This window comes from Microcaecilia unicolor, chromosome 14 (genome assembly GCF_901765095.1).
Source record: "Microcaecilia unicolor chromosome 14, aMicUni1.1, whole genome shotgun sequence".
NCBI classification, from domain to species: domain Eukaryota; kingdom Metazoa; phylum Chordata; class Amphibia; order Gymnophiona; family Siphonopidae; genus Microcaecilia; species Microcaecilia unicolor.
Window position 1 is genome coordinate 13,360,285 of NC_044044.1, and position 27,266 is coordinate 13,387,550.

Sequence of the window (27,266 nt, forward strand, 5' to 3'; positions counted from 1 at the left end):
CTGGGTCCGTTGCTTTTTAATGTATTTATAAATGACCTAGAGATGGGAATAACTAGTGAGGTAATTAAATTCGCCGACGACACAAAATTATTCAGGGTCGTCAAGTCGCAGGAGGAATGTGAACGATTACAGGAGGATCTTGCGAGACTGGGAGAATGGGCGTGCAAGTGGCAGATGAAGTTCAATGTTGACAAGTGCAAAGTGATGCATGTGGGTAAGAGGAACCCGAATTATAGCTACGTCTTGCAAGGTTCCGCGTTAGGAGTTACGGATCAAGAAAGGGATCTGGGTGTCGTCGTCGATGATACGCTGAAACCTTCTGCTCAGTGTGCTGCTGCGGCTAGGAAAGCGAATAGAATGTTGGGTGTTATTAGGAAGGGTATGGAGTCCAGGTGTGCGGATGTTATAATGCCGTTGTATCGCTCCATGGTGCGACCGCACCTGGAGTATTGTGTTCAGTACTGGTCTCCGTATCTCAAAAAAGATATAGTAGAATTGGAAAAGGTACAGCGAAGGGCGACGAAAATGATAGTGGGGATGGGACGACTTTCCTATGAAGAGAGGCTGAGAAGGCTAGGGCTTTTCAGCTTGGAGAAGAGACGGCTGAGGGGAGATATGATAGAAGTGTATAAAATAATGAGTGGAATGGATCGGGTGGATGTGAAGCGACTGTTCACGCTATCCAAAAATACTAGGACTAGAGGGCATGAGTTGAAGCTACAGTGTGGTAAATTTAAAACGAATCGGAGAAAATTTTTCTTCACCCAACGTGTAATTAGACTCTGGAATTCGTTGCCGGAGAACGTGGTACGGGCGGTTAGCTTGACGGAGTTTAAAAAGGGGTTAGATAGATTCCTAAAGGACAAGTCCATAGACCGCTATTAAATGGACTTGGAAAAATTCCGCATTTTTAGGTATAACTTGTCTGGAATGTTTTTACGTTTGGGGAGCGTGCCAGGTGCCCTTGACCTGGATTGGCCACTGTCGGTGACAGGATGCTGGGCTAGATGGACCTTTGGTCTTTCCCAGTATGGCACTACTTATGTACTTATGCCCTGAAATAACTCCCTCAGAATGATAGGGAGACTGGGGAGGAACACACCTTACTTCTGAACAGGAGTGCATTTGTCTCCTCTTTGGGGCAGGGTCCATCAGTGGAGACTGAGGCAGGAATAAGCCAGAAATCTCAAAAGGCAGAGCAAAAAAAAAAAGTCAGTTCCTCCGAACAGACTTCTACAACATATAGGCATTATGGAGCAGCAGAATAAGCTGGGGGGGGGGGGGGGGGGGGGGGGGTCAGAAGATTTCACCCCCAGAGAAACCTCCATAGCAAAGTATGTAAGACCTCTGAAGCACTGCCGGGTAAAGGGGCCACGAACAGCGCAGCTTCTGAATCATGCTGCTGTTAAAAACATTCCCAGATCACTTTTGGCCCCATGAGGGGAATGAGCCCTCATCTCTCCCAAATGGGAAACTATTGAGACCTCTCCAAACACAGTCCCATCTGCCAGACGAAGAGTTTGCACGACTACCTGGACACTGTCCCAATGTTGCTCCCGCTTCCCACAGTGGGGCCAGCTTTTAACAACTTTGGCAGCCATTGTAAAGAAAATAAAGGTAAAGATATATAAACCTGGGAGAGCCAGCCTTCAGGAGTCCTGCCTGTTGAACTCAGTGCTGCTGGAAGCACCCTCACATCCATCACTAAGCGCTTTATACTGGCCCAAACCAGTATCTCTCCTGCAGCCAAAGCTGTGGGCTTTAAAGCATTATGAACTATTTCTTTTTTTTTTTTCAGTGAGGAAGAAGAATGGAGGAAGGGCTGGAGGGGAGAAGAGTGGGGGAGCACCTGGGGTGACCAGGTGTACCCCACTAAAGATGGCACCACTCAGCCATACACCACAAAGCTCTACTGAACTGAGAGACCCAGAACAGGAGCTGCCAAAAGATGCAACCAGGAGCTGCCAAAAGATGCGACCAGGAGCTCGTGAGAGTCCATCCGCCCGCTGAAGATAGAGAATACTGACTGACCAAGGAGCATTCCATCCTAAGAGAGCGCTGAATGGCACTCATTCCACCTGCTGGTAGATGGTCATAACCCACAAGTCTCTGGATTCATCTGAGGCTGACGCTAAGGAACAAATATTAAAAAAAACTAAATAAGAGCCAACTTTCTCACTTGGGGCTTCTAGTTATTACAGTACCTACAGCCTTTTAGATGGACTCAACTAACAAGATGTACTAAGGCAGAAACACTTGAGAGAAACAACTACATAAAAAAGTAAAGGCTAAGGGATATTGCTAAGATCAGAGTAGATGAAGACGGAGGAAAAAGACTGATATTTGTTTTCTTTAATTGACACAAGAGAAAATGGCATTTATCACCACATATAGGACTGGCAAGACTGATGGTTGTGCTAGGCAGAAGATTCCACACATGCCTGTAAAATTCGTTCCAGGCCTTTCAGGAATAATGAAGGTGGTGACATATCAACACTGGTTAATATCACCCATATTCATCTGCCTACTCTCTGAGAGCTTTGAAATTCATATCAAACACACCAAGAAATGTGTCAATTCCACTGAATATCAACTGCTATGAGCAAAGCACTGAAAAATATCAAGAGCTACGTTCCAAACTCACAATTGCTGCTAAATGCCTCTGCACATTACTTACATATTCCGCTCATGTGCAGAGCACATTAAACTTCCCTGCTAATGCAGAACACTTCTGAAGTCTTTCCTTCCAGCTGTACCTTACCTTTCTCCATGTTCTCCTTACAGCTGTCTTCACTCTTGTCCTGGCTCTCCTCTTTTATTTCTGATCGCTCCTCCTCATCATCCAAGCCCTGAAAGTCAAGTTCCTGCTCCTCTGGAATTGGTTCCTTCGAGCTCTTCTGTAAATAAGAGGCTATCTTCAGGTCACCAAAACCATTGTTCTTTTATGGTACTAGTAATCTCTACAATAAAACTGGTTTTAATTATAACTATTTTCACAATCCTGCTACTTTATGGCTACTAAAGGACAGCAGTCATCCTTTTGCCATTTACATTGTTGTACTATAGTTTTTCTGCAGTTCTGATCTACTATTCTTGAATGGGCAAACTGAGAATTCTTCATCTGCCTCTATCCAGTGAAATACTGTAGTTCAAGCTACTGTTAGCCTGAAGTTATAATGACTCATTTTAGTCTCTCTTCTAGCTAGGTCACTCCTATGTGACTGTGTACCTTAAAGGACATGAATGCCCCTGAAGAGTCAAAAGTCCCCATCTCATCATCTTCATCATCCATGCACCACTCTGGTAAGCCATCTTTGTCTTCCTCAAAGCTATCACTGTTGCAGCGATTCCGCCGTGACCCTCGCTCGTCATCTCTCTCCCGGAAATCAAAATCAAACTTCCTCCGCCGCTCACTGTGTTCCCGCCAGCCTGCAGAGCGAGGAACATCTGCTGCAGGAGAGACATTCAGGAAAGATAAATCAATCATCCACTCTCTAACTGGTTACTCTGCTGATCAGTTAAAATGCTTGGCTCTGCCAGTGACTGTGTGTAATATCAAGTGAGTCCCTATTTGCTTATGTCCTCTGTTCTAATCCCTCTACCTCACAAGAAAATGGATATGAATGATTTACTTGTACAGCTACTTGTCTTTCATCTTGCTCAAAATTATATATTGTATGAATTTATCATTTGCTACTGTAAGCCACACAGAACTGAATAATTGGAATTTGGATTATGTAGGGCATAAAGCACCAAATTTATTTTATAAATTTGAGCACTATTTGAACAAAAATCCTATCAAAGCAGTTTACAATCTAGAATTTAATCCATAATAGTAAATAGCAGACTTACAAGAATTATACAACCAGAAATCTCACTGAACGCCCACTATAATGTGCTCAATTGCCTTTTCACATAAAATTTAAGAAAGATCCTTAAACCTCTTAAGTACTGAATGTTAAAAAGTACATTTAAGTTGTCTTGTTTTCTTCAAATAAAATTCTCTCTTTTGGTTCCTCTAACCCTTGGCAGCGGCCTTGGCTACAAATTCACACATACTGGATCTGGTCTGTGAGATGTGGTATAAGAATGAAGTCATGAATGTAGTATATTTATTTAGTATAACTGGAAAACTATAGAATACCTTTCTTCAGTTGAGGTGGTACTAATGAGTGCTTGCAGCTATCCCTACATTTATATAGTGAAGTTACTTGCCTGTAGCAGGTGTTCTCCAAGTACAGCAGGGAATCATTCTCATAACTGGGTGGCATCATCCAATAGAGCCTGGTGCTGACACTGCCCAGTGTACTCTCTCTTTAACAAGCCTTTGGCAACATCCCACCACGCATGTGCGTGTGCCTTCCCGCCTGACATATGAACATGACACCAGCAGTATAACAACACTGCTGGAAGAGATAACTTCAAGGGGAGGAGGAAAGGTTTGTGATAATTGGCCAGCTGTCCTCAGAGAACACCTACCACATATAAATAACTTCGCTTTCTCAGAGGACAAGCAGGCCATAATATTCTTACAACTGGGAATCCCTAGCTACCAGGCTCTCCAAAAACAATGCTAGGGCAATAGGGACTTGCAAATGACTGAGAAACCAATCAACCTGAAACTATATACAGACTGGTTGTGAAATAAAGGGCCTAAGAGGGTGGAGTTGGATTCTAGTCACCAAAGAAATTCTGCACTACTGTCTGACCAAACCAGCTGTTGTCTCAGGTATTCTGCTCTGGGCACTAGTGAGATATGAATGTGTGGACTGAAGACCACGTTGCAAGCCTTGCAGATCTCCTCAACAGGGGTTGACCTCAAGTGGTCTACTAATGCAGAAATGGCTCTCACATTGTGAGCTGTGACATGGCCCTCTAGTCAGCCCAGCCTGGGCATAAGCAAAAAAATATGCAATCTGCCAGCCACTTGGATAATGTGCATTTCATTTGCCAATGGATATTCCCATCCTGTTTGGAACCAAAAAAAAAAAAAAGCTGGGTGGACTGTCTATGGGTTCTCCAGACAGAAAGCCATGGCTCACTTGCAGTCCAAGGTGTCCTGTGCATTTTCACCAGGATGGACATGAAGTTTTGGGAAGAATGTGGGCAGGACAATTGACTGGTTAAGATGGCATTTCAACACCACCTTAGGAAGGAATTTAGGGTGCATGCAGAGAACTACTCCATTATGACATCTTGTATAATGTGCATTCGCTACTAGGACCCAAAGCTCACTGACCCTGTGAGGTAAAGAAACCATCACCAAAAACGACCTCCCAAGATCAGGTACTTCACATGACAAGAATAAAGTGTCTCAAAAGGAGCTTTCATCAGCTGAGTTAGGACAACATTGAGGTCTCATGATACAGTAGTTTGACAGAGGGCTTTGTCAACAGAAAACATCGCATAACGTGAACTAGAGGCTGTCCAGAGATGGGCTTACTTCCTACATGGTCATGAAAGGCACTGAATGCACTAAAGTGAACCCTTACAGAGTTGTTTTTCAAATCAAACTCAAAGATACAGGAGGTATTGAAACAGGTTCTGTATAGGCAAGAGAGGAGATCTAAGGCCCTGCCCTCACACCAGATGGCAAACCTCCTCCATGTAAAGGAATAACTCTTCTTAGTGGCATGTGGAGGCTGCGGCGTATCAGATTCTGTCTCACCAGAGAGCTCTTCCGCACTCTCGTTCACTGGCTAGTTCTGTCTCACCTAGATTACTGTAGTGGGATATATGTGGGCTGCCAGGAGCACTTACTGAGAACGTTCCAGACTGCCCAGAATACTGCTGCCAGACTCATCTTGGGAAAATCGCGCATGGTCCATGCACAGCCTCTGCGTTTCAATCTATACTGGCTACCCATAAAAGAACGTTATCGCTTTCAAGATCTGCACATTAACGCATAAAATAATTTATGGATTAGCTCCGGAATACATGATTCCTTTAATAGATCTACCCCCACGAAATGCCATAAAAATGGCTCGCTCCTATCTCCAGCTACATTACCCTACTTGTAGGGGTGTCAAATACAAGCTTCTTTTTGCCTCGTCTTTCCACTACACCAGCCCGAAGACTTGGAATTATCTACCTTTGACCTTAAAATCGCAAGCCGATCACCATCTTTTCAAGAAGCTGCTGAAAACGTTCCTCTTTGAAACGACATACTCCACCAGTAACTCTGCTGTTTAGTTATTATTGCTGCTGTTAGCATTACATCCTTATTCTTCAGTAGAACTCATGTATTGTACTTTTCTTCTTTTTTATAATTCATGTAAGCCACATTGTGTCTGCATCTGTGGGAAAATGTGGGGTAAAAATGAACCATAAATAAATAAATAATAAATCTTTCTTGGAAGCCAGCAAGACTCTGTAGGCAGCTGCACAGAGGAAAATTCTACACTCTCAACATCAAGGCCATAAGAGCCAGGGACTGCAAGATGGAATGGAGAAGAGACCCTTCATTCTAAGTGATGAGGGTTGGAAAACATGCCAATCCCAACGGTTCTTCAGAGGACAACTCCGGAAGTAGAGGGAACCACAATGGTCTCAGCCAGAAGTGCGCAATGAGGATCATGGTTTCCCAGTTTTGCCTGAGTTTCAGCAAAGTCTTCCCATCAGAGGTATGGGAGAATACGCATACAGAAGACCCGCTCCCTAATGGAAAAGAAAGGCATCTGCCCCTAGTCAGCCACGCGATCCAAGCATGGAGCAGTACTGAGGGACTTTGTTGTTGAGATGAGTGGCAAAAAGATCCATCGAGGGAGTGCCCCACTCTCAGAAGACCTTGCAGGCAACGTCCATGTTCAGAGACCACTCATGCAGTTGCATGACCTTGCTCAGCCTGTCCGCCAGACTGTTTCGTTTCCCCACCAGATATTTGGATAAGAACACCATGCCATTAATGGTGGCCCAAGTCCACATTCTGACTGCTTCCTGAAACAAGGGGTAGGAACCTGTACCCTGATCGTCTGTTTGAATTAAGATAATTTGGTTCACGGCCAATCTCCTCCAGGAGGATGACATAAAACAAGATCTCCTGGGTGGACCAAATCTCTTGAGTGTAAAGACCATCTACAAGGGCTCCCCACCTCAGAATGGATGCATCCATGGTTAAACTTTCAGTGGTAGATGAATTTGAAATGGTAGTCCCAGGGTCAAATTGGATCGAACAGTTCACAACAGCAGTGAGTGAGTCAACTGAGGGGTGATCTACACGATATCCACCAGGTTCTCCATGGCCTGGGACCACTGGGAAGCTAGTGTCCCACTGAGCACCTGCAAATGACGATGTGCCATGGGTGTGACAAGAACAGTGGAGACCATGTGGCCCAAAAGTTTCAATATCTGCCGGACTGTAACCTGTTGGCTGCTCCAGACCTGAGCAGTGAGAGCAATGAGAGCATCTGTCTGTGCCTGTGGCAAGTAGGCCCGAGATGAATTGCAATTGTTGTACTTGTTGGAGGTTGGACTTGGAGTAGCTAATCATAAACCTGAGTAGCTCCAACAACTCAATAGTTTTCTGCATGGATTCCTAAAACCTTTCTTTATATGTTCTTGATCAGTCAATCGTCCCGGTCTGTGTAGCAATGCTGTGACTACCACTAGACCCACATTTGGTAAAGACCCTGGGAGCTGACGTAAGGCTGAATGGAAGAATACAGTACTTGAAGCAGTGTTTCCACACACAAAATCTGAGATTCTGTGACTAAGAAATAACTGGATGTGAGTATATGCATCATTTAAGTCCAGAGAGCCTAGCTAATTGTTTTCCTGAATCATGCCTGACAAGGGTGCCTAGGGAAAAGCATCCTGAACTTTTATTTACTAGAATCTTGTTCAGGCCCCTGAGGTCTACAAAGGGACATGATCTCCCCCCTCCCCCCCCCCCCCCCCCCCCCCCCCCGTTTTCTTGGGCACAAGAAAGTACATAGAATACAATCCCTTCCCACCTTCTCCTGGTGGAACAAAATTGACTGCAGTGGCCTTCAGAGGGGCAAAAATTCCTCTGCAAGCACTTCCTCGTGCAGAAAGCTGAGGTGAGATGCTCTCATCGGACAATTTCAAGTGTTTCCTCTAACTAATAACTATGGCAAACAATTTGGAGAACCCACCAGTCAGAAGTTACAAGAACCTCATGGCTTGGAAAAAAAAAATGTGGCTTTCCCCTACCAGAAGCTATTGGGATGGCAGTTATGCTCCCTTGGAGCCAGTCAAAAGTTTGTCCCTTGCTATGACTGGGAAGTCGGTTGGGCCTTCTTGGTATGCTGCTGAAGAGGGTGGGAGCGTTGGGCTAGGCCTGTTGGAAAAGACGTGAATAAGGAGTAAACCTACATTTCTGAATAGCAGCAGGTACCCCTTCTAGGCCTGGTTGAAAGCCTTCAAGAGAAGCATACAGAAGAAGGCATCGAAGAGAGGAACTTAATAATGTCAGAGTGTTTTTTAATGAGGTCCGTAACATCCTCCCTCTTGTTCCCAGAAAGGTTATCCCCTCTGCACAGAATGTCTGTCAATATCTCCTGAACTGCTGGTTCAAGGTCAGAGAGACGCAGCCATGAGTGTCTATGCATCTCCACACCCAAAGCTAAGAGCCTGGACGCAACATCAAAATCATAGATATGTCTGGCATACCTTCTGCTTAGCAGCCAGTTGACAAAGCTCTGCAGCATGCTCTGATGGGGAGTATCCGCAAAAAAAAACAAAAAACAAAACAATCTTATTAGTTTTTAAAAAATACAAAAACCACTAAAAGGAAAGTTAATAGCGAAACCAGTGACATCAATACATCAAATGGACGTCACTGTGCGTCAAAAAACATGGATTCACAATCGACCCACCTCACAACAAAAACAAGGAATGATGTAAATGAAGCTGCCACATAAACCAGAGACAAAAAAAAACCCAAAACACTATACAGGAATGAGTGTCCGTGTTCTGGCCCCAAGCACTGGATATACCAGCTAAGGGTACGTTCCACAAATGACCCTGTTACAGCGAGAACAGCGCTGGAAGCCACTGGGAACCTTCTCATACTGGAAGGGAAAAACAGCCAATGCAAAATCAAATGTCTCAGGGTGAGGGGAGAAAAGGGCTGCTCACCAATAGGGTCGATGCTACCCAGCCAGAGATCAGACATAAAAGGGCCCTCTGGAGACTAAAAATAAAGGAAACAGACTGGGGAAAAAAATTAAAGGGCACTAGAAGGAAAGAGGATAAAGAAAAAAAAACAAAAAAGAAGGCAAAAATATCCACAAAAACACCAAAAGTTGACATGTTGAGAAGGGATCATAGACTCAACTTCTGAGCTCCATGGAAAACAAAAGACTGCTGGTCCTGTGTTCGCACGTTGTGCAGGAAGGCACCTGCGCAGTGGAATGCTGCCAAAGGCTTCTTAGACAGTACTTTGTGTACAGTCTATACTGGGCTCCATCAGATGACGTCACCCTTGTCCTTGGAGAACATCTTTCATCCACACAGTGCAGCCACCTCTAAGGTGGAACGTCAAACAGTACATCTCTGCTCCCCAGACTGCATACCTCTGCAATTACTCCAAACCCCCCACCATCAACCTCCCAGTCTCAGAGAATAAAACTGTCACTACCTGGGTTGACTGAGTGCCACCGCTCTCCATCACGCTTCACACCCATCAGCCTCCAGCTGCCTTCATCATCGCCTTCCTGCTCTTCTCGTAGGGTTCGCCAATTGTCACTATCTGAGCGTGCAAACTCTTTGCGGGCAGCTGCACCAGTTTCATCAAAAGCCACACGTGCTAGGAGAGAGAAAAGCTGTTTCTGTTACTAAGAAGAGAGACCCAATGCCTGCGAAGTACTAAGAAAACTAAAACGTGCTAACTGAAATTCATGTGTCCTCAACAGCTTACTTAACTTTTCCCCCGATTAAAAAAAAAAAAAAAAAAGTGCTCATCAGTAAAATCACTGCTTTAGGAAGACAGCAGATTTCTCACAAATGGGTGATGTACGCCTTACACTGGAGTTCTACTAGTGACTTGGGATCTTGCCAGGTATTTGTGACCTGGATTGGCCACTGTTGGAAACAGGATGCTGGGCTTGATGGACCTTTGGTCTTTCCCAGTATGGCAATACTTATGTACTGGGAACTGACAAATTGCCAACCACAACCCTCCACAAGCTGACCGCCCAAAAGAAAGACCACATGAATGTCAGTCAGGAAAAGTAGAAGGTCCATAAATCTTCGGCAGACAACAGAAGTCACAGTAGCAGGAAGGAAATGCAGAGCATGATGCTGAGATGGCAGAAGGGAGAAATAACTCAAGGGAGAGGAAAACATCACTGTAAGTGAAGGAAGCACTGTTTATATGGCGCAAAAAGTGGCAATAGATTTTTAAAAAGCAAGATTTTAAGACCATCAAAATCTTGCTTTTTAAATGCCACAAATACGGACAGGTATTTTAAGACCATCAAAATAGAAATAAAAGAAGTGGTGGCAGAGGCGAGTGACCTGGTGTGGAGACAAACTATAGAAGAGAGATATCCTACAAGAGGAAGTGGCTTCAGAGATGTAAAAAGAAGTCAAGCCACCAGAAATGGAGAAAGTCCAAGACGGGGGAACTGGCTGAGATAAGCTAGGCACTGATGCAGAGGGAAGGAGACCCTGGGCTATGTAGGTTCATCTCGCTCAACCTTGATGCCAAAATACTGGCAAACCTACTGGCAAATTATGTGCAGAAGGTTATTATGAAGCTGATCCACAAAACCAGACCTAATAAATATGCATGAGAGATTTGCATGGACACTACCTCCACTGTATGGAAAACTCATTAGGGACATTGTAAAAACCTGGCCCAATTTGTGGCATATGTGGCCTGAATTCCTGCATCTGTTCTAGGTAAATATGCAAAAATTGGAGCTCTTGAGAATCATTCCAACTACAGAGCGAAAGGACAGATTGCCCGTTTGAAAGGCAAATTCTTCAGATACTAGAATATACCTTGGGGTGCAAACCTTAAGAAACTCAATACTGTTTCACACTAATTATACACAACTGTTGAGAAACAGTTGCTTACCTGTAGAAGATGTTCTCCAAGGGCAGCAGGCTTGAATCCATGCATGGATATCACCACCAAAAGAGGCAGGAGTGGGAAAGTGCCCCAAAACTTTTCAGAAGCCTTTGGGCCACTCACCATGTATGTGTACCTGTTTCCAGCTGCTGTCGACATGCAGGACCTCCTCAGTCCATTACTAGATGAAGAATACAACTGCTTGGAGAGGCAGGAGGGTTATGAGGATTCAAAGTCCTGCTTTCCTCACAGAACACCTGCTACAAATAACTGTTTTCTTCAAGGACAAGAAGGACACAATCTTCACACATGGGACTCCCTAGTTACAAGCTGCCTTTAACATAGAGAAGAGGAAAGAATAAGCAAGTGGTGTCTCAAAAGGCAACATTGCCTTATAAGCATTTTACCTTTTTTTTTTTTTTTTTGGGGGGGGGGGGGGGGGGTTATAGCCTGGAACTAAAGGAGGAGGACAGAGGGGATAGAGTTAGATTCTAAACCCCACATACAATCTGGAGGACTGTCTGACAAACCTATTGTATTTGTTTCAGACTGGAATCGATAACACCGTTAACGGTACTATGTAAGCCACATCGAGCCTGCAAATAGGTGGGAGAATGTGGGATACAAATGTAACAAATAATAATGGAGTCGAACTAGGAAGTAGTGAGATATGAACATATGCACAAAGTCCACGTTACAGCTCTGCAAATCTCGTCTACAAAGGCTGACCTTGTGGGTTACCAACACTACCATACCTCTTGACATTATGAGCTGTGACATGACCCTTTTAGATTCATCCCCGCCTAGGAATAAGTGCAGGAAATGAGTCTGTCAGCCAACTGGAAAAGTGTGCATTTGCCAATAGCAGCCCCCATCCTGTTAGGCTTAAATAAAATAAAAAGCTAGGTGGACTTTCTATGGGTTTTAGTCCGCTCTAGATAAAAAGCCCAGGCTCTCTTGAAGCACAAAATGTGAAGTGCACTTTTGTTATGGCATGCAGTTTAGGGAAAAAAAGGTTGGAAGAACTATCAACTAGAGAGGGAACTCCGACACAACTTTAAGAACTTCAGATGGATGCATAAAACCATTCTATTAAAAACAAAAAATTGTAAGTAGTACAAGGTGGATCAGTTACTAGGCCTTGAGCTTACTAATTCTATGAGATGAAAAAACCACCACCAAAAAGGTCAAGTATTTCGTGGCAAGTATCTGGATCAAAAGCAGCTTTCATCAACTTGGTAAGAACACAGAGGGGGCTTGACAGCAAGTTTCATAATTAGCAAGCCCCACATAAAGTGAACTGAAGGCTGCACGGAGATGGGTTTACCCACTACCCAATGACGATATGTCTCAATTGCACTAAGACGAAGCCCTACTGAATTAGACTTGAGACCTGCCTCTGAGAAGTGTAGAAGTTACTGTTTCTGGTAGGGCAAGGCAAGGAATCTATGGCCTCATCCTCGCAAATGGCAAAACAACTTAAAACTATATGCTCCCTTAGTGGAATCCTTTCTGGCTGCTAGAAGGACCTCACTCACTCTCAGGCAAGTTCAAGGAAGCTAAAGCTAACCTCTCAACATCCAAGCTGTGAGAGTTAGGATCATCATGTTGGGAGCAACAGAGTACCCTGCTTTTGCATGATCAGTATTGGAAAACATTCCAGTCTCACAGGACTCCTGGAGGAAATATTCAAAAGAAGTGGGAACCATGTCCATCTCAGCCAATAAAACATTTATCAGGTAAAAATCTCTCATTTTGATCCATACAAGACTAATCCAGACTAATGGAATGTAGCAAAGCAGTGCTCTAGAAGGATGGTACTAAGGTTAAAAATGGGAGGTACAGACGGCTCCTCCAAATGCACAATGAAAGCCAGAAAGATAATACAGCATCGCTGTAAAGCCTGGTCCAACAACTGAACCACTCAACTAGAAAAGACATGTACTAATGCCAACCGAAAACAGGGCTGAATCAGCCGCAAAAAGAAAGATGCATACAGGCCAAGTATACAGCTGATTCAAAGCATGTGAACATCTCCAACGGGTAGTCTGAAACAGTACATGTGGGAAGTAGGAGACAAAGGCGAGATAAGAAGACTGAACGGTTGCAGGAATGGGGACGTCTGGAAACACAACAGGTGAATATTTCAATGACCAACACAGTTGAGTGTGCTACCCAGTTGTAAAACACAGGAATGGTGGCATTCAAGCTGACCACTAACACTAAGAGACTTACCCAAAGAATGAGCCCTCTGCCATGTCAGCACAGGCTAGCTGTGCAAAGTAGCAAAGGTGAAGACTGTCCCAGAGGGGAAGACAAATGACCTCATTCCTCTTTTTTTTCTTTTAAGCTAGGAGTTGGAAAGAGAGGCAACTCTGGTAGCCTGCTCAGAGAGAGACTGCTAGCCAAGACAGAAACCAGGCGAGCAGGTAGGCAGCCATAGAAGCCTTGTGGTCTGACTATCAAGGTTGGGATCTGAGTGGAAACTGAGCCCCACTATTCATTTGTGTGGAATACCAGATCCTCAGACTGTCCACAAAAGATCCTGAAGGAACTATACAGGTGGTTGAAACAGAACTATCCTAAGGCCCCAGATGCTCAGTACATATCTGCCAAACCTAGTCTGGAGCATTAGTAAGATAAAGCTGTCTAGAGTAGGGGTGCAAAGTAACCGGCCAGATCTGTTGCACTAAGGGTCAGCCAAACAGCTATGTCCTAGAGCCAGCTGCTGTAGATATTCTACACTGATGGGAGTTGTACTACAGTATATGTATTTTAATGTCAGGTTGGTAGTGCTGGAAGGTGTCGGGTATTATGTTATGTAATGTTATGTAGTGCTGCATACAGTTCCTTTTGTTCTTACATCATGGCTCCCTAAAGGTCATAGCAGCGTATCTATCTGCACAATATGGATGCATTTCTGCATGCAGGTTGCAGCTGCATGTCTAGCTGTAGGGCACAGCTGTGGGCCTACTTGACATGACTTCCTCTCTGATTTCAGGACACCACTGTATGGCTCTCTGCAGGGCACAGCTTCATCTCTATTTGTAGAATGCATAGGCTTCCCTAGCTACAGAACATTGCTCCCTCAGTAACTGCAGAGTGCGGCTCTGTCTCTGACTGTGTCATAACTTTGCCATGGACTACAAACATGGCTGCTTATTGACTTACAGAGCATGCACTAGTACGAAGTTCAGTACCTCGCTAGCAGGCTGTGACTTTCTAGCACATCTTCAGCAGAGGGTAACTTGTCAGTTACAACAGCAACAACCTGTAGCTCATTACTGCAGCAGTTTTATCCTGAGGAACCCTTGGCCTAGTTCCTGTGGCTTTCCTTATGTTCTCCCTATTGCCAGCTGATAGGTCTATGTTCACTTTGGCAATCAGCTATTTTGTGGCCATCTTTTACTGCCAAGGTCTATTGTGTACAATCTGAACAGGCAGTTTCTTCCATTTATTTTCCTGCCTCTGTCCAGATTTCATTACTACTAACCAATCTTCAATTTCTCTCTTTTTACTATATCTACAGGTTTCCATCTCTTTCCCTCACCCCAGCCCTCAGATTCCCATTCCTCTTATTCCTCAACTTTCACCAACTCTCTCCCCCTATTCCATCCAGTGTCTCCTTCCATGCTCTCTCTTCCTATTCCATCCGTCTCTTCCTTCTCTCTCCCTCCATCATCTCCTCCCTTCAATCCACCATCTCCCCACTCCCTTCAATATACCATCTCCCCCCCTTCCATTGTCTCCTCTTTCTATCCCCTGTCTCCTTCCTTCTCCCCTCTTCTATTCAGGACCTCCCCCTTTCCATCCATTCCTCTTTCTTCCCATACCTGTCTCCTATGCCCCATCCTGGTGGCCAGCATTTATCTTCGTCCCTCCTGTCCTGTCCCTTCCCCCCCCCCCCCCCCCCCCCCCCGAACCCAGGGTCCAGCATTTTCCTTCCTTCCCTACTATGCCTCTTCCCTCAACCCCCAGGAGCCATCATTTTACTTTTCCCTCCTGCTCCCCCTCATCTTAGTGGCCAGCATCTCTCCTCCTCTTGCCCCCCCCCCCCACCATATGAAGTGTTCCTTTCTCTTCCCTCCCACATACTGGCAAGCACTGCATATTTTCCTGTTCTTCATTCCCCATAATTCCCTCATTTCTTCTCCCCCACCCCTCGGGTCCTCCCTCCCCCATCAGGTCCAGCACTGCTCTGCCTCCTACCCCAACAAATCTAACCATCTCTTCCTCCCCCCCCCAACTCACTGCACTCTCCAAATCCCGCTGCCCGGCACCTCTTATTCTTCAAAACACCCCCCCCCACCACCACCACCACCACAACACTGTAAAACTTTCCCTGTTTGGCTGGCAACGTTGAAGAAGCTCCTTCCAGGCGGCAAAGGCCTCCATCGCTCTGTCACAGACCACCCACCAGAAACAAGAAGTTGCATCAGAGGAGGTGGGCCATGACAGAGGGAAAGCAGCCTGTAACAGCTGGAAGGAGCATTTTCAACACTGCCAGCCAAACAGGAAAGGTTTGCGGTGTGCCCCGGGGGAGGGGCGGTTGGGGGCTTGGACAGTGAGAGGTGCCGGGCTGCTGAATGGGGGAAATAAAAGTAAGACACATATATGCCAGACTGTAGGGGAGGGGAGCAAAGCTAATATACGTCAGTTTGCACATCTGCTGTTAGCACTGGCGGCACTGCTCCTCTTTCTTCCTTACCCCTGCCCAGGTAGGGGAAGCTCATTTTGGATGGGGGAGGGGGCAATGCCTCATCTCCCCCCTCCCCCACCTCCCAAAAAAAGAAAAGACTATGTCCATGGAAACAACCATATTTAATGAACTATTCAAAAGAATAAAAAAAAAGAGCATTTACGAACAGTTCATTGCTCACACACCTGGACAGCAATGTGAAAGAGCTAGAGAAAAGCTGACAAAAGGAATTAACCATCACGCATTAAAGCTCCCATGAATGGTCATCTGATACCCCGGCTTCTCTCTAAGTCAGTTAAGATCTCAGGTATTTGAATTTCATTAATTCTAACAAAACAAAACTTGGGAAATAAGGTTACTACAAAAAATACTTCTGATCACACTACTCCCAGTAACAGTACTAGTAAGACAGGAAAAACTGTGCACATTTATATAAAGTTGTCTCTACAGTTTGAATATGTAAAGAATTCTGAAATAAACCTGCTTTTGATATATGTATAATTAAGCTGAATATGAATGACAACACAGAAACCAAGAAAAATATTTGCAGATGTCAAAATAATAGAAACATTTTATTGGGGCAATTTGCAAAACTGTGCAAGGAGGTGCAAAGCCTGACAATTTTACCCAGAATGTGCACTAATTCTACAATTCAGTCATCTACTTATGTCTAAAATTTTCCCTTTGCGTCTACCCTGTCTGGTTGCCTTTCCTTAACCTTCCCCACACTCTTCTTTTAATTTCTTTCCATTACTCACCTACCCTCTTTCTCACCCTCCCATTTGCACTTCTCCTGTTGCTTTCTCTCTTCTTCCTTTACCTCCCCTCTGGGTGGAGTTGTGTCTGTTCTCTCTCTCTGTTGAGCGCACACTGTCTGCCACCCTCCTTTTTCTTCTTCCTGAACCACTGCCTTGCCCTTTTAAGTGGAAAAAATGTGCCCATGTGCTCCTCTCCTGTATCTTCTCTTTTCTTTGCTCCAGTCTTTCATCAGGTCACATCCTCACCTCATGCAAAAAAGCAGTGGTTCTCCCACTCTTGAAAAAACCCTCCTTGGATCTATCCAAGTAAGCAAACCTCCATCTTCTATTATCTACCATTTTCTAAACTACTGTAGCTACTCAGACATAGGTTGCAAAATTTATGACCAATTTAAAAATTAAAAACCAGGGACACAACCTACATGAGAGTCTATCCAACGGTCAGGCATTTCCCTTCCCTACCTACCCAAACCAGGTCCAGCACCTCCCCTTCCACTGGACCAGGGAAAGAATGTGAGCTATACATCAAGTCACCACAGTTTCCTAGTAGTCATATATTGTGTGAAGCTGACCTACTATAAAAGAGTATCTACAATACTTGAAAAACTTACCTTACAGCAGTTCTTGCTGTTCCTGAACAAGTCTAATTTTCCACTCTAGACAGGCAGGCTCATTGCTCTCCTTAATGAGGTCAGACCACCCCTAGATCAATGCACCTGTTATCCCGTTATGCTGAACTTGACTTTCACTTTTGATTTGATCGATCACTCCCTGCTTCTCCAACACATTTATAGTATTGATTTTTGTGACATTATCTTCAGGTGGCTCTCTTACTTACCTGGTTGTTCCTTTCAGGTACCTCACAATTATTCCTTCTCGATATCCTTTTCTATTTCCAGTAGTGTTCCTCACAGTTCACTGTTTGGCCCTATTCTTTTTCTTTTTTAAACAAACCTTTACTGCTATAACATGAACCAAATTTACACAGAGCAAGACAGATACACAGTGGTTCCTTCAGTGTATCTCTCTAATAAACACACCCTACCACAGTCAAAAGATCCAGTCCCTCCCCCTCCCCCAAAAAGCAACCACCTAGCAAAATCAAACGGAACTCGCAATCTTGGAGAATTCACAGGACTCCTTCCAACTTTTATAGCGACATCTGCACCTGTCAAAGCAGCATACCTAGAAGCGGCATAGTGCTGTAATGCGGTACATATCATACCAGTAGTCCAATTGTCTCACCACCTGAGAGAGGTAGGGAACATGAGGCAATTTCCAGGTGGTAGCAATCACCACCCTTGCTGCCATTAGCCCCAGTCTCAGCAACAAATCCTCACTCTCCAACAAGTGAGGCAACAGCATACTCAAAAGTAAGTTCCGTGTCCTCCTGCAAGATCTGAGAAAACATAGAAAATACACATTTCCAAAACGTCTGGACCATACGGCAACCCCACCACATATGACCATAAGTCCCCTGTTGCCCACAACCCGTCAACACAAATCTGACTGGCAAATCCCCATTTTAGTCAGCCTGACCAGGGTATAGTACCACTGTAACAGGTCTTTCTACAGATTCTCCACCACAACAGTTGACATTCCCAACCCAGATGTGTGCTGAGAAATAGTCTCCCATATCCTCCCCTAACCTCTTACACAGATCAGTTTCCCAGTGGTCCATATATTTAGGTTGAGAAGGCCCTTTATGGTTCAAACATTAATACATTTGGGAAATGGCCCCCTTTTGCACCACAGGTCCCAGTAATCCTTCAAATCTCCCTTAGTACATAAGTACATAAGTAATGCCACACTGGGAAAGACCAAGGGTCCATCGAGCCCAGCATCCTGTCCATGACAGCGGCCAATCCAGGCCAAGGGCAACCGGCAAGCTTACCAAACGTACAAACATTCTATACATATTATTCCTGGAATTGTGGATTTTTCCCAAGTCCATTCAGTAGTGGATTATAGACTTAGCCTTTAGGAAACCGTCTAACCCCTTTTTAAACTCTGCTAAGCTAACCGCCTTCACCTCATTCTCCGGCAACGAATTCCAGAGTTTATTTATGCGTTGGGTGAAGAAATACTTTCTCCGATTTGTTTTAAATTTACTACACTGTAGTTTCATCACATGCCCCCTAGTCCTAGTATTTTTGGAAAGCGTGAACAGACGCTTCACATCCACCTGTTCCATTCCACTCATTATTTTATATACCTCTATCATGTCTCCCCTCAGCCGTCTCTTCTCCAAGCTGTAAAGCCCTAGCCTCCTTAGACTTTCTTCATAGGGAAGTAAGTCGTCCCGTCCCCGCTATCATTTTAGTCGCCCTTCGCTGCACCTTTTCCAATTCTACTATATCTTTCTTGAGATGCGGCGACCAGAATTGAACACAATACTCAAGGTGCAGTCGCACCATGGAGCGATACAACGGCATTATAACATCCTCACACCTGTTTTCCATACCTTTCCTAATACCCAACATTCTATTCGCTTTCCGAGCCGCAGCAGCACACTGAGCAGAAGGTTTCAGTGTATTATCGACGACGACACCCAGATCCCTTTCTTGGTCCGTAACTCCTAACGTGGAACCTTGCATGACGTAGCTATAATTTGGGTTCTTTATTCCCACATGCATCACCTTGCACTTGCTCACATTAAACGTCATCTGCCATTTAGCCACCCAGTCTCCCAGTCTCGTAAGGTCCTCTTGTAATTTTTCACAATCCTGTCGCGAGCTAACGACTTTGAATAACTTTGTGTCATCAGCAAATTTAATTACCTCGCTAGTTACTCCCATCTCTAAATCATTTCTAAATATATTAAAAAGCAGCGGTCCTAGCACAGACCCCTGAGGAACCCCACTAACTACCCTTCTCCATTGTGAATACTGCCCATTTAACCCCACTCTCTGTTTCCTATCCTTCAACCAGTTTTTATCCACAATAGGACTTTTCCTCCTATCCCATGACCCTCCAATTTCCTCTGTAGCCTTTCATGAGGTACCTTGTCAAACGCCTTTTGAAAATCCAGATACACAATATCAACCGGCTCCCCTTTGTCCATGTTTGTTTACTCCTTCAAAGAATTGAAGTAAATTGGTCAGGCAAGATTTCCCCACACAAAAGCCGTGCTGACTTGGTCTCAGTAATCCATGTCCTTGGATGTGCTCAGTAATTTTGTTTTTAATAGTAGCCTCTACCATTTTCCCTGGCACCGACATCAGACTCACCGGTCTATAATTTCCCGGATCTCCCGTGTCAGATCTGCCAGGACTTGGGGCCCTGTGAGGTAATGCTTAACTTGCAAATAGGGAAACACATTCCTTGATAAAATCCCATACCTCTGTTGTAGTTCCCCAAATGGCTTCACATCCCCTCTAATAGGGTCAAAAAACTGGCCCATACAGACCAAACCCTGATGCTCCCTGCCACAAAACAGGGCCTGACTTCTCACCAGAGGAAATTCCACATTATACTTCAATGGTGTGTACCAGGTGTAACGTGTACACTCCATCAAGCCCACCCAAACTGCCCGCCAAATTTGCAGAGACAACACTCAATAGGGCTCCCCCCCGTCCCTCCCCAGAGTGCCCCTCCTCCAAAGGGTAGCCAGGGGAGATGTATCAAAGGTACATCATCCTCCCCCTCCTGTTCCAATTCTACCCATTGCTTGACCTCCTTTGCTTGCCAAAGCAAAACTGCCCGCAACTGGGCAGTACATCAGCTGCAAACACTGGGTACCGCCAAACCCCATCTTTTTCCCCAGCCATAGTATATGTTGTGCCACTATGGGTTGCCATCCCACCCAGATAAACCGTTGAAGCAAATGTTGAATATGATCTAACTCCCGAGATGGTGGTAGTATTGACAGCGTCGCAAAAAGATATAAAAGACTTGATAAAATCATCACCACCACTTCAATGCAACCCTACCAAGAAACAGAAAATTTGGTCCAGCTATCTAGATCCCATGCTATTTGTCTAAGCATCGGTTTATAGTTCAAATCATACATATGGACACCCTCCCAACCCAAATAAATACCCAAATAATGCAAGGAGGTACACACCCAACAAAAAAGGAACTGTGACCACACCATCGCCTGCGCAGGGGGAGCACTAACATTAAGAACCTCCGGTTTCCCCATGTTGACCTGAAACCCAAAAACTGCTCTGTAAGCCTCTAGCTCCTCTAAGACTTCCCTCGTAAGGAGACCTCTGGATTCATGAATGTCAATAAGACATCAGCCGCAAAAAGATTAACTTTATGCTACTTCCCGTTCGCCCAGACACCAGAGATAGAAGCATCGGATCAAATCCTTTCTGCTAGACTCAATGATCAGAGCAAAGAGCAGAGGGGAGAGGGGGCATCCGTGGAGGGCACCCCGAGTGCAAAAGTATAGACTGTTCTAATCCAGCCCAGAAACCTAGGGCCCAGCCCCAGCACCCCTAAGACGTGAAATTAAAAAACCCAAGAGATCTGATCGAAGGCCTTCTCAGCGTCAAGTGAAAGCAAAAACACCCCGATGAGTGCGCCGTGCTCTAGCCATCAAATTAAAAACTCTGTGAATATTGTCCACCATCTGCAAACCACTCACAAATGCCACCTGGTCTGGGTGGATAAGCCCTGGCACTCAAGGAGACAGTCTACCAACATCCGGGTCCAGATCTTAGTATCAACACCTAAGAAATAGGTCAGTACAAACCACACTGCATAGGATTCTTACCCTCTTTATGGAGCACAGTAATCCCAGCCAACCTCATAAAATACAGGAGTTGTGTACCTTCTCCCAAGGAATTAAAGAGTACCAAGGGCCCCACTAACAATTGCTGAAACCTCTTATAGAAGGCCACTGTAAAGCCATCCAATCCAGGCCCAGCACCTTTCCCGGCTTCATAAAACGAACGTGTCACTTCCACTCCCGTAAATCAGGCACGTCAACAGATCCATCTCCTGCTCAGGCATGCACTCCAATCTAAGGTCAGCAAAGAAGGCCTGCAAAGAACACCCCCAACTCATCGGCCGAAGATTCATCTTCAGGTGTATACAATTCCCTAAAAAAATTCCACAAAGCGTGATCTAATGAGCCCTTCACTCCTCAACACCGCCTCCAACTTGCTTTTAATACTAAAAACGTTATTCCTGGTATACTGCTGTTTTAGGCAATAAGCCAAAAGCCTACTGGCCTTATCATTAAATTGAAAATAATGTTGTTGCACTAACAGCAAGTGGTACTTGAGGTCCTCTATCGCCCAGCCTCTTAAACGCTGTTGAACACCCCCCAGTTGGTGCAACACCACCTTTAAAAAAGGGTGCGCCAAGTGCCTGCGTGTCAAGTTAACAGGACATTGGCGTAACTCTGCCACCTCAGCCAACTGCTCCCTCTTCCTCTGTAGGGCCATTGCGATCAAGTGACTGTACACAGTGGCCTTCAGCCCCTCACAAACGGCTTCCGCTGAAACCACTTCCTGATCATCCAAAGTGAGATATTCTTTTAGTCAGAATTCCACTTGACGTGCTATCTGAGGGTCTTTTAAAACACTGTCATTAAGCCGCCAGTAGCGCAGTCCACCCATTTCTGAAGCAGTAGACAGATCCACCCACAAAGGAGAATGGTCTGAACACAGAATCTCTATACTCGAGCGCTTATGGATAGAAAATAATCCCTTTGCCAAAAAAATGTAGACAATTCTAGAATAGCTCAAATGCACTGAAGAAAGAAATGCGTGTAGTCCCTCTCCATGCCATGGGCCTCCCGCCACCCGTCCAATATATCCAATGTAGCCAAAAACTTGTGGAACGCCTTCCTATCACCCCGGGCATATTGCTCACCCTGCTGCCCTGAATTAGCTAAATCGAGGGGCAAGTGATAAAGTCTCCCCCCCACAATCAAATCCCCCTCGTGATGACCCAAGATCTCCTACAGGCAATAATCCAAAAACTGTACTCCCCCCCCCCCCCCCCCCTCCCGGGGGCATAAATATTAATATAGACCTGCCCAGCAAGGGTGAAAATGTCCAACAAAAAACATCCCCCAGGATCCCTTTTGGTCAATTAACTTCAACTTTCAACTCTTTATAAAAAAAAAAGAATACCCCCCCTTTCCCATGTTCATCAATATTAAAAGCCCAAATCTGGAAGGAATAGTGTCCAGATGTCATGTCCCCTACCTCAACACAAGCAGCGTCCTCGGGCTGCGCAGGGTCCAGTCGACACGCACACTTGACTGGCACAGCCCTGAGCCATGTGTGTGTAGTTCTTCTCTGGCTGCAGGCTCCTTGATTGCTTTGCTTGTATGCACCTGGCTCTGCTCTCTCTCTGCCTGGCTTCCAGGCTCTGATAGCTTTGCTTCCAACCACCTGGGTCTGCTCTTCCTCTGCCTGGCTTCCCTTGCTTCTCTCCTATTGGTCTTCCGGTTCCTCCTTCCCCTGCTCTTGTCCTATGGCTGTGTCCCTTCTCCCTGCTGATGTCAGACGCCATAACTTTATCAGCTGAGCTCTCCCTAAACTCCTTGCTTCGGCTTCTACTTTGGGAGATGTTACTTGCTCAGTAGTGTGCTTCTCCTCTACTTTGTTGTTCGTTGCTGACTCTGCCTGTATCTGGATCACTCTCTTGACCTGCTGCCTGCCTGCTGACTCTGCCTGTACCTGGATCACTCTCTTGACCTGCTGCCTGCCTACTGACTCTGTACTTGGATCACTCTCTTGCCTGCTGCCCGACTACTGACTCTGCCTGTACCTGGATCACTCTCTTGCCTGCTGCCTGTCTGGCCGTCACGTTCATCACCCCACTTCCTGCTCCATCTCGTAAGCCCTGCAGGCCGCCCGCACCTAGGGGCTCAACCTCTGGGGAACGATGGTCAGCGCAGGTGAAACACGGGTTGTTCGGCCGCCAAGCAGAACCTGGTCCGAGTACCGGGCTCGGCAGCGCTCTACTTGGTACAAGAACTCACAGGTCTGACACCAGAAGAGACCACCCCTTCATGTATGCGTCAGAGATGGGTCTCCTGGATAAAACAAATATCCCCGCTGAATCAACCCAATTCTCTAACATTAGATTGTGCTTCGCAGGTGAGTTCAAACCCTTAACACTATAGGAGACAAATTTCACCACAGATTTCCCCATAAAACATCACATAATTCCACCCAGCCACAAAACATACAACTAGCCCCCTCCACACCCATTCCATCCTTGGAAGAACCATTCCCATATCCCAGCACTTCACCCAAGGAAATGAACTCCAGAGTCAGTGTCTCATTGTGCAACTACTCCTCCCATAAACTCTTCCCCCTCCCTCATGAACCTGCCATATGGTGGGAAAATGTGGGATACAAATGCAATAAATAAACATACCCCAACAAACATCCTTGCTTTACTCAGAAATGCCCAGCAAGGCCATATATTATACAGTCAAGGGTGACCCTCTAGGGCCATCTGCTAATTAGGATCACCAACCTGCCTCTGGCATCAATGGCGGTTCCCCGCACCCTGCCAGTGGTATCCCACCAACCGCCGCCGAATCTCTTCTGTCGATCTGGAGCAGGCCACTGGAGCCCAAATTTTCTGTAGGGTGTCTCACACTGCAGCCACCAAAGTAAACTTCATCGGCACTCCATTAAGGGTCGCAAGCAAATCAAAGGGGAAGGTCCAACTATAGCGTATCTGTGCCCTTACCAGCACTTGGGTTACCTCCCGGAAGGAGTGCCGCTTAGCCAATGTGACTGCCGCCAAATCCTGGAGCAGCTCTACATCTGCCCCATTCCACTTCAGGCAGCCTCACTCCCATCCTTATCAGTAAAGCGCAGGAAGCAGGCCACAATATCGCACAATTTGCCTTCAACCCGTGGTCCCAGTGTTCTATGCACCTGTTCAATGAGGTGTAGTTCCATCTGTTTCCCCTCACCAGGAGACATCAACCGTGTGTATAACTGCTAAACTGTAGCGGTCAAATCCTTAATATCTGCAGTTTGTGGGATACCACGCACCCGCACATTTTTGCAATGGGTGCAGTTCTCCAGATCCTTTTATCATATACAAACGATCCTGGGTGCTCCTCCTGGAGCTCCACCACGGACCTCTGGGCTGCCATCACATTACTTTCACAATGATCTACCCGTTCTTCAACTTGATCAATACAGGAGCCCAGGTTTAATTTCATGTACCGCCTCCTTTATCTGGGTTTTGACGGAGGCAATGTTATTCTTTAGCTCCCCAAACCAGGAATGTAAGTCAGTTACGGTCAATCCAGCAAGGGTAGTTTCTCCATCCATCCGCAAGCCACTGGCAGCCTCCGGTAAGACCTCCTGCGCAGATTTGGTGCTCTGCTACACCATGCGGCCCACACGCTGCTCCCTTCTCACCTAACTTAGCTAGGGTTAGCTCCTCGCTGCCTCAAATTTTCAACATTATTGACAAAATACTCACATTGCTGGACACTTAACAGAATAGCCAAAAGGGAAGCTACACCACTGCAGGGAGGGGAAATTTGCTGCAACTCGGCCAGAACCCCTAGATCAAGTGGCCATCACTCAAGATGACATCACGTCCTCATTTCGCCCTATTCTTTTCAATGTCTTCCTAGCCTGCTCTCGCTTCTGACTCAAATCTCTTGGATGCAGCCCTTTAATCTATATAGTGTCTGTCATCAGATCTCTCTCTAATGCAGTCCTTCCTTCAGGTGGCCGGGAGTTGGTTATAGACAAGCTTCTCATTGCCACCAAGTGTGAGGCTATTTTGTTCCCAAGCCTTGTGCCACAACAAACCCAGGCTTCACCATTGCTGGATCCATTCTTCAGTTCCAGGATTCTATCTGCATTCAGGATGTCATGTTTCTATGCTTTCCTTCAAACCCTAACTTGACACCGTTGACTACTATTTTTTTTTGTGCTATTCACGAGATCAAGTCTTTCAAGCCTTTCCTGTGCATCAAACACTTGGTCGTTACTCTGGTCACAACACAAATGAACTACTGTAATCCTCTTTAAAATGGTCTCTCTGTTGACTCTCAAACAGCTGCAGCTTATCCAATCTATTGCACTGATGCTCCTCATGTGTGTCTATTGCTTCAATCAATCTCCTCTTCTATAGTCCCAGTACTGACTTCTGGTTTTGGCTCATTTTTCAAAGATTTTTATGCTTGTCCACCATGCACTGCATGCTGACAACCCTCTGTATCTTTCTTTTCTTCTTACTCCTTATGCTACCAAAAACTCTCTTCCCTCCTCCCAGACTTCTTTGCTTTCCTTCACACCCCATTCTCATTTCCACCTAGCTCTCTGCTTTTTCTTTGTTGGGCCTTTTCTCTGGAACTCTCTTCCATTGCATATTCAGTAACATTCATAACCCAGTTAAGAAATCTCTCAAGTTCTGGCTGTTTTAGCTATCTTTGACTCTGCTCTTGGGCCAGAGGGGTGACACACCCTCTAGTCTTTTCTACTTCTCTGTTATCAGTTTTATGTTAATTTCCCTTTCTTTTTAACTTAGCTGGCTTTTAATTTGTAAACAGCCTTGATGTCCTCTTGGTGCTTCACCTATTACAAATGCCTACAAATAAATTTTAATAAGTCATTTCACGCAGGTTAATACGTAGATGCAAAATGGCAATATGCAGCATTACATGCCACTATATAACAAAGTTAAATAGAATACATACATGACACCTTCCAGCATTACCAACCTGGTATTAAAATACAGACTTCAGCTAACCTCATCTTTCACTGCTGAGGCCTGCTGCTAAGGACTGTGTGTGTGTACTTAGCAAGGACATTGTGGGCCAGCTAAGGACTACTGGAAATTCCCTCAATAAGTGAGTCAACATAGTAGATGGACAAACAGAATACAGCATGTTGTTTACTGGGACAATGCAGTTTACAGTCAGAGTAGCTGCGCTATATCACACACATGATGTAGTGTTGTGGTTCTCCAAATCACAACACCGGAACGTCTTAGACCTGTTGTTCCAGACTAGTTAGCACCCCTGAATAGAACTTTGATTGCAGAGACAATGCTTTTTCATGGTTAAGGTGCTTTCCAGAATGCCATGAAGTGGGATAACAGTGGAATTCCCCAAGTCCTGATGTTTGGGATAGACTAGGATGAGGGGATAAACATCCAGGGCCTTTTTGCGGATGATACCAAGATTTGTAACAGAGTGGACACACCGGAGGGAGTGGAAAACATGAAAAAGAATCTGTAGAAGCTAGACGAATGGTCTAATGTTTGGCAATTAAAATTCAATGCAAAGAAGTACAAAGTGATGCACTTAGGGAGTAGAAATCCATGGGAGACACATGTGTTAAGTAGTGAAAGTCTGATATGTACAAGAAGGTAGAGGGATCTTGGGGTGACAGTATCTGAGGATCTGAAGGTGATGAAACAAAGGATGTAAAAAGAATTGAAGCAGTGAAAAGAAAAGCTACAAAAATTATCTGGGATTTGCTTTACAAGAAATATGAGAGACTTGCTGACCTGAGCATGTATACCTTGGAGGAAAGGAGAAACAGGGGTGATATGATACAGACGTTCAAATATTTGAAAGGTATTAATCCGCAAACCTTTTCCGGAGACGGGAAGGCGGTAGAACTAGAGGACATGAAATGAGGTTGAGGGGGGCAGACTCAAGAAAAATGTCAGGAAATAGTTTTTCACGGAGAGAGTGGTGGATACTTGGAATGCCCTTCCAAGGGAGGTGGTGGAGATGAAAACCGTAACGGAATTCAAAAATGCATGGGATAAAAAAAGTAATCCTGTTCAGAAGAAATGGATTCTCAGAAGC

General features: G+C 45.3%; 1 protein-coding gene across 6 annotated transcripts in view; it reads right to left on the reverse strand.

Moving 5' to 3' along the window:
* GIGYF1 (GRB10 interacting GYF protein 1) overlaps positions 1–27,266 on the reverse strand; it is a 316,678-nt gene that overhangs the window by 181,006 nt on the left and 108,406 nt on the right. For 4 of the 6 annotated variants that reach the window (XR_003939962.1, XM_030186347.1, XM_030186349.1 and 1 more), the window contains exons 8-10: positions 9,602–9,769; positions 3,230–3,450; positions 2,762–2,897 (exon numbers count right to left, since the gene is read on the reverse strand). Coding sequence is in view for 5 of the 6 variants with exons in the window: in XM_030186347.1 (XP_030042207.1) it covers positions 2,762–2,897; positions 3,230–3,450; positions 9,602–9,769 (525 nt within the window). In the remaining variant the exon portion in view is untranslated. The remainder of the gene's footprint in view (positions 1–2,761; positions 2,898–3,229; positions 3,451–9,601; positions 9,770–27,266) is intronic. The other 2 variants (XM_030186350.1, XM_030186348.1) reach the window with 1 other exon arrangement.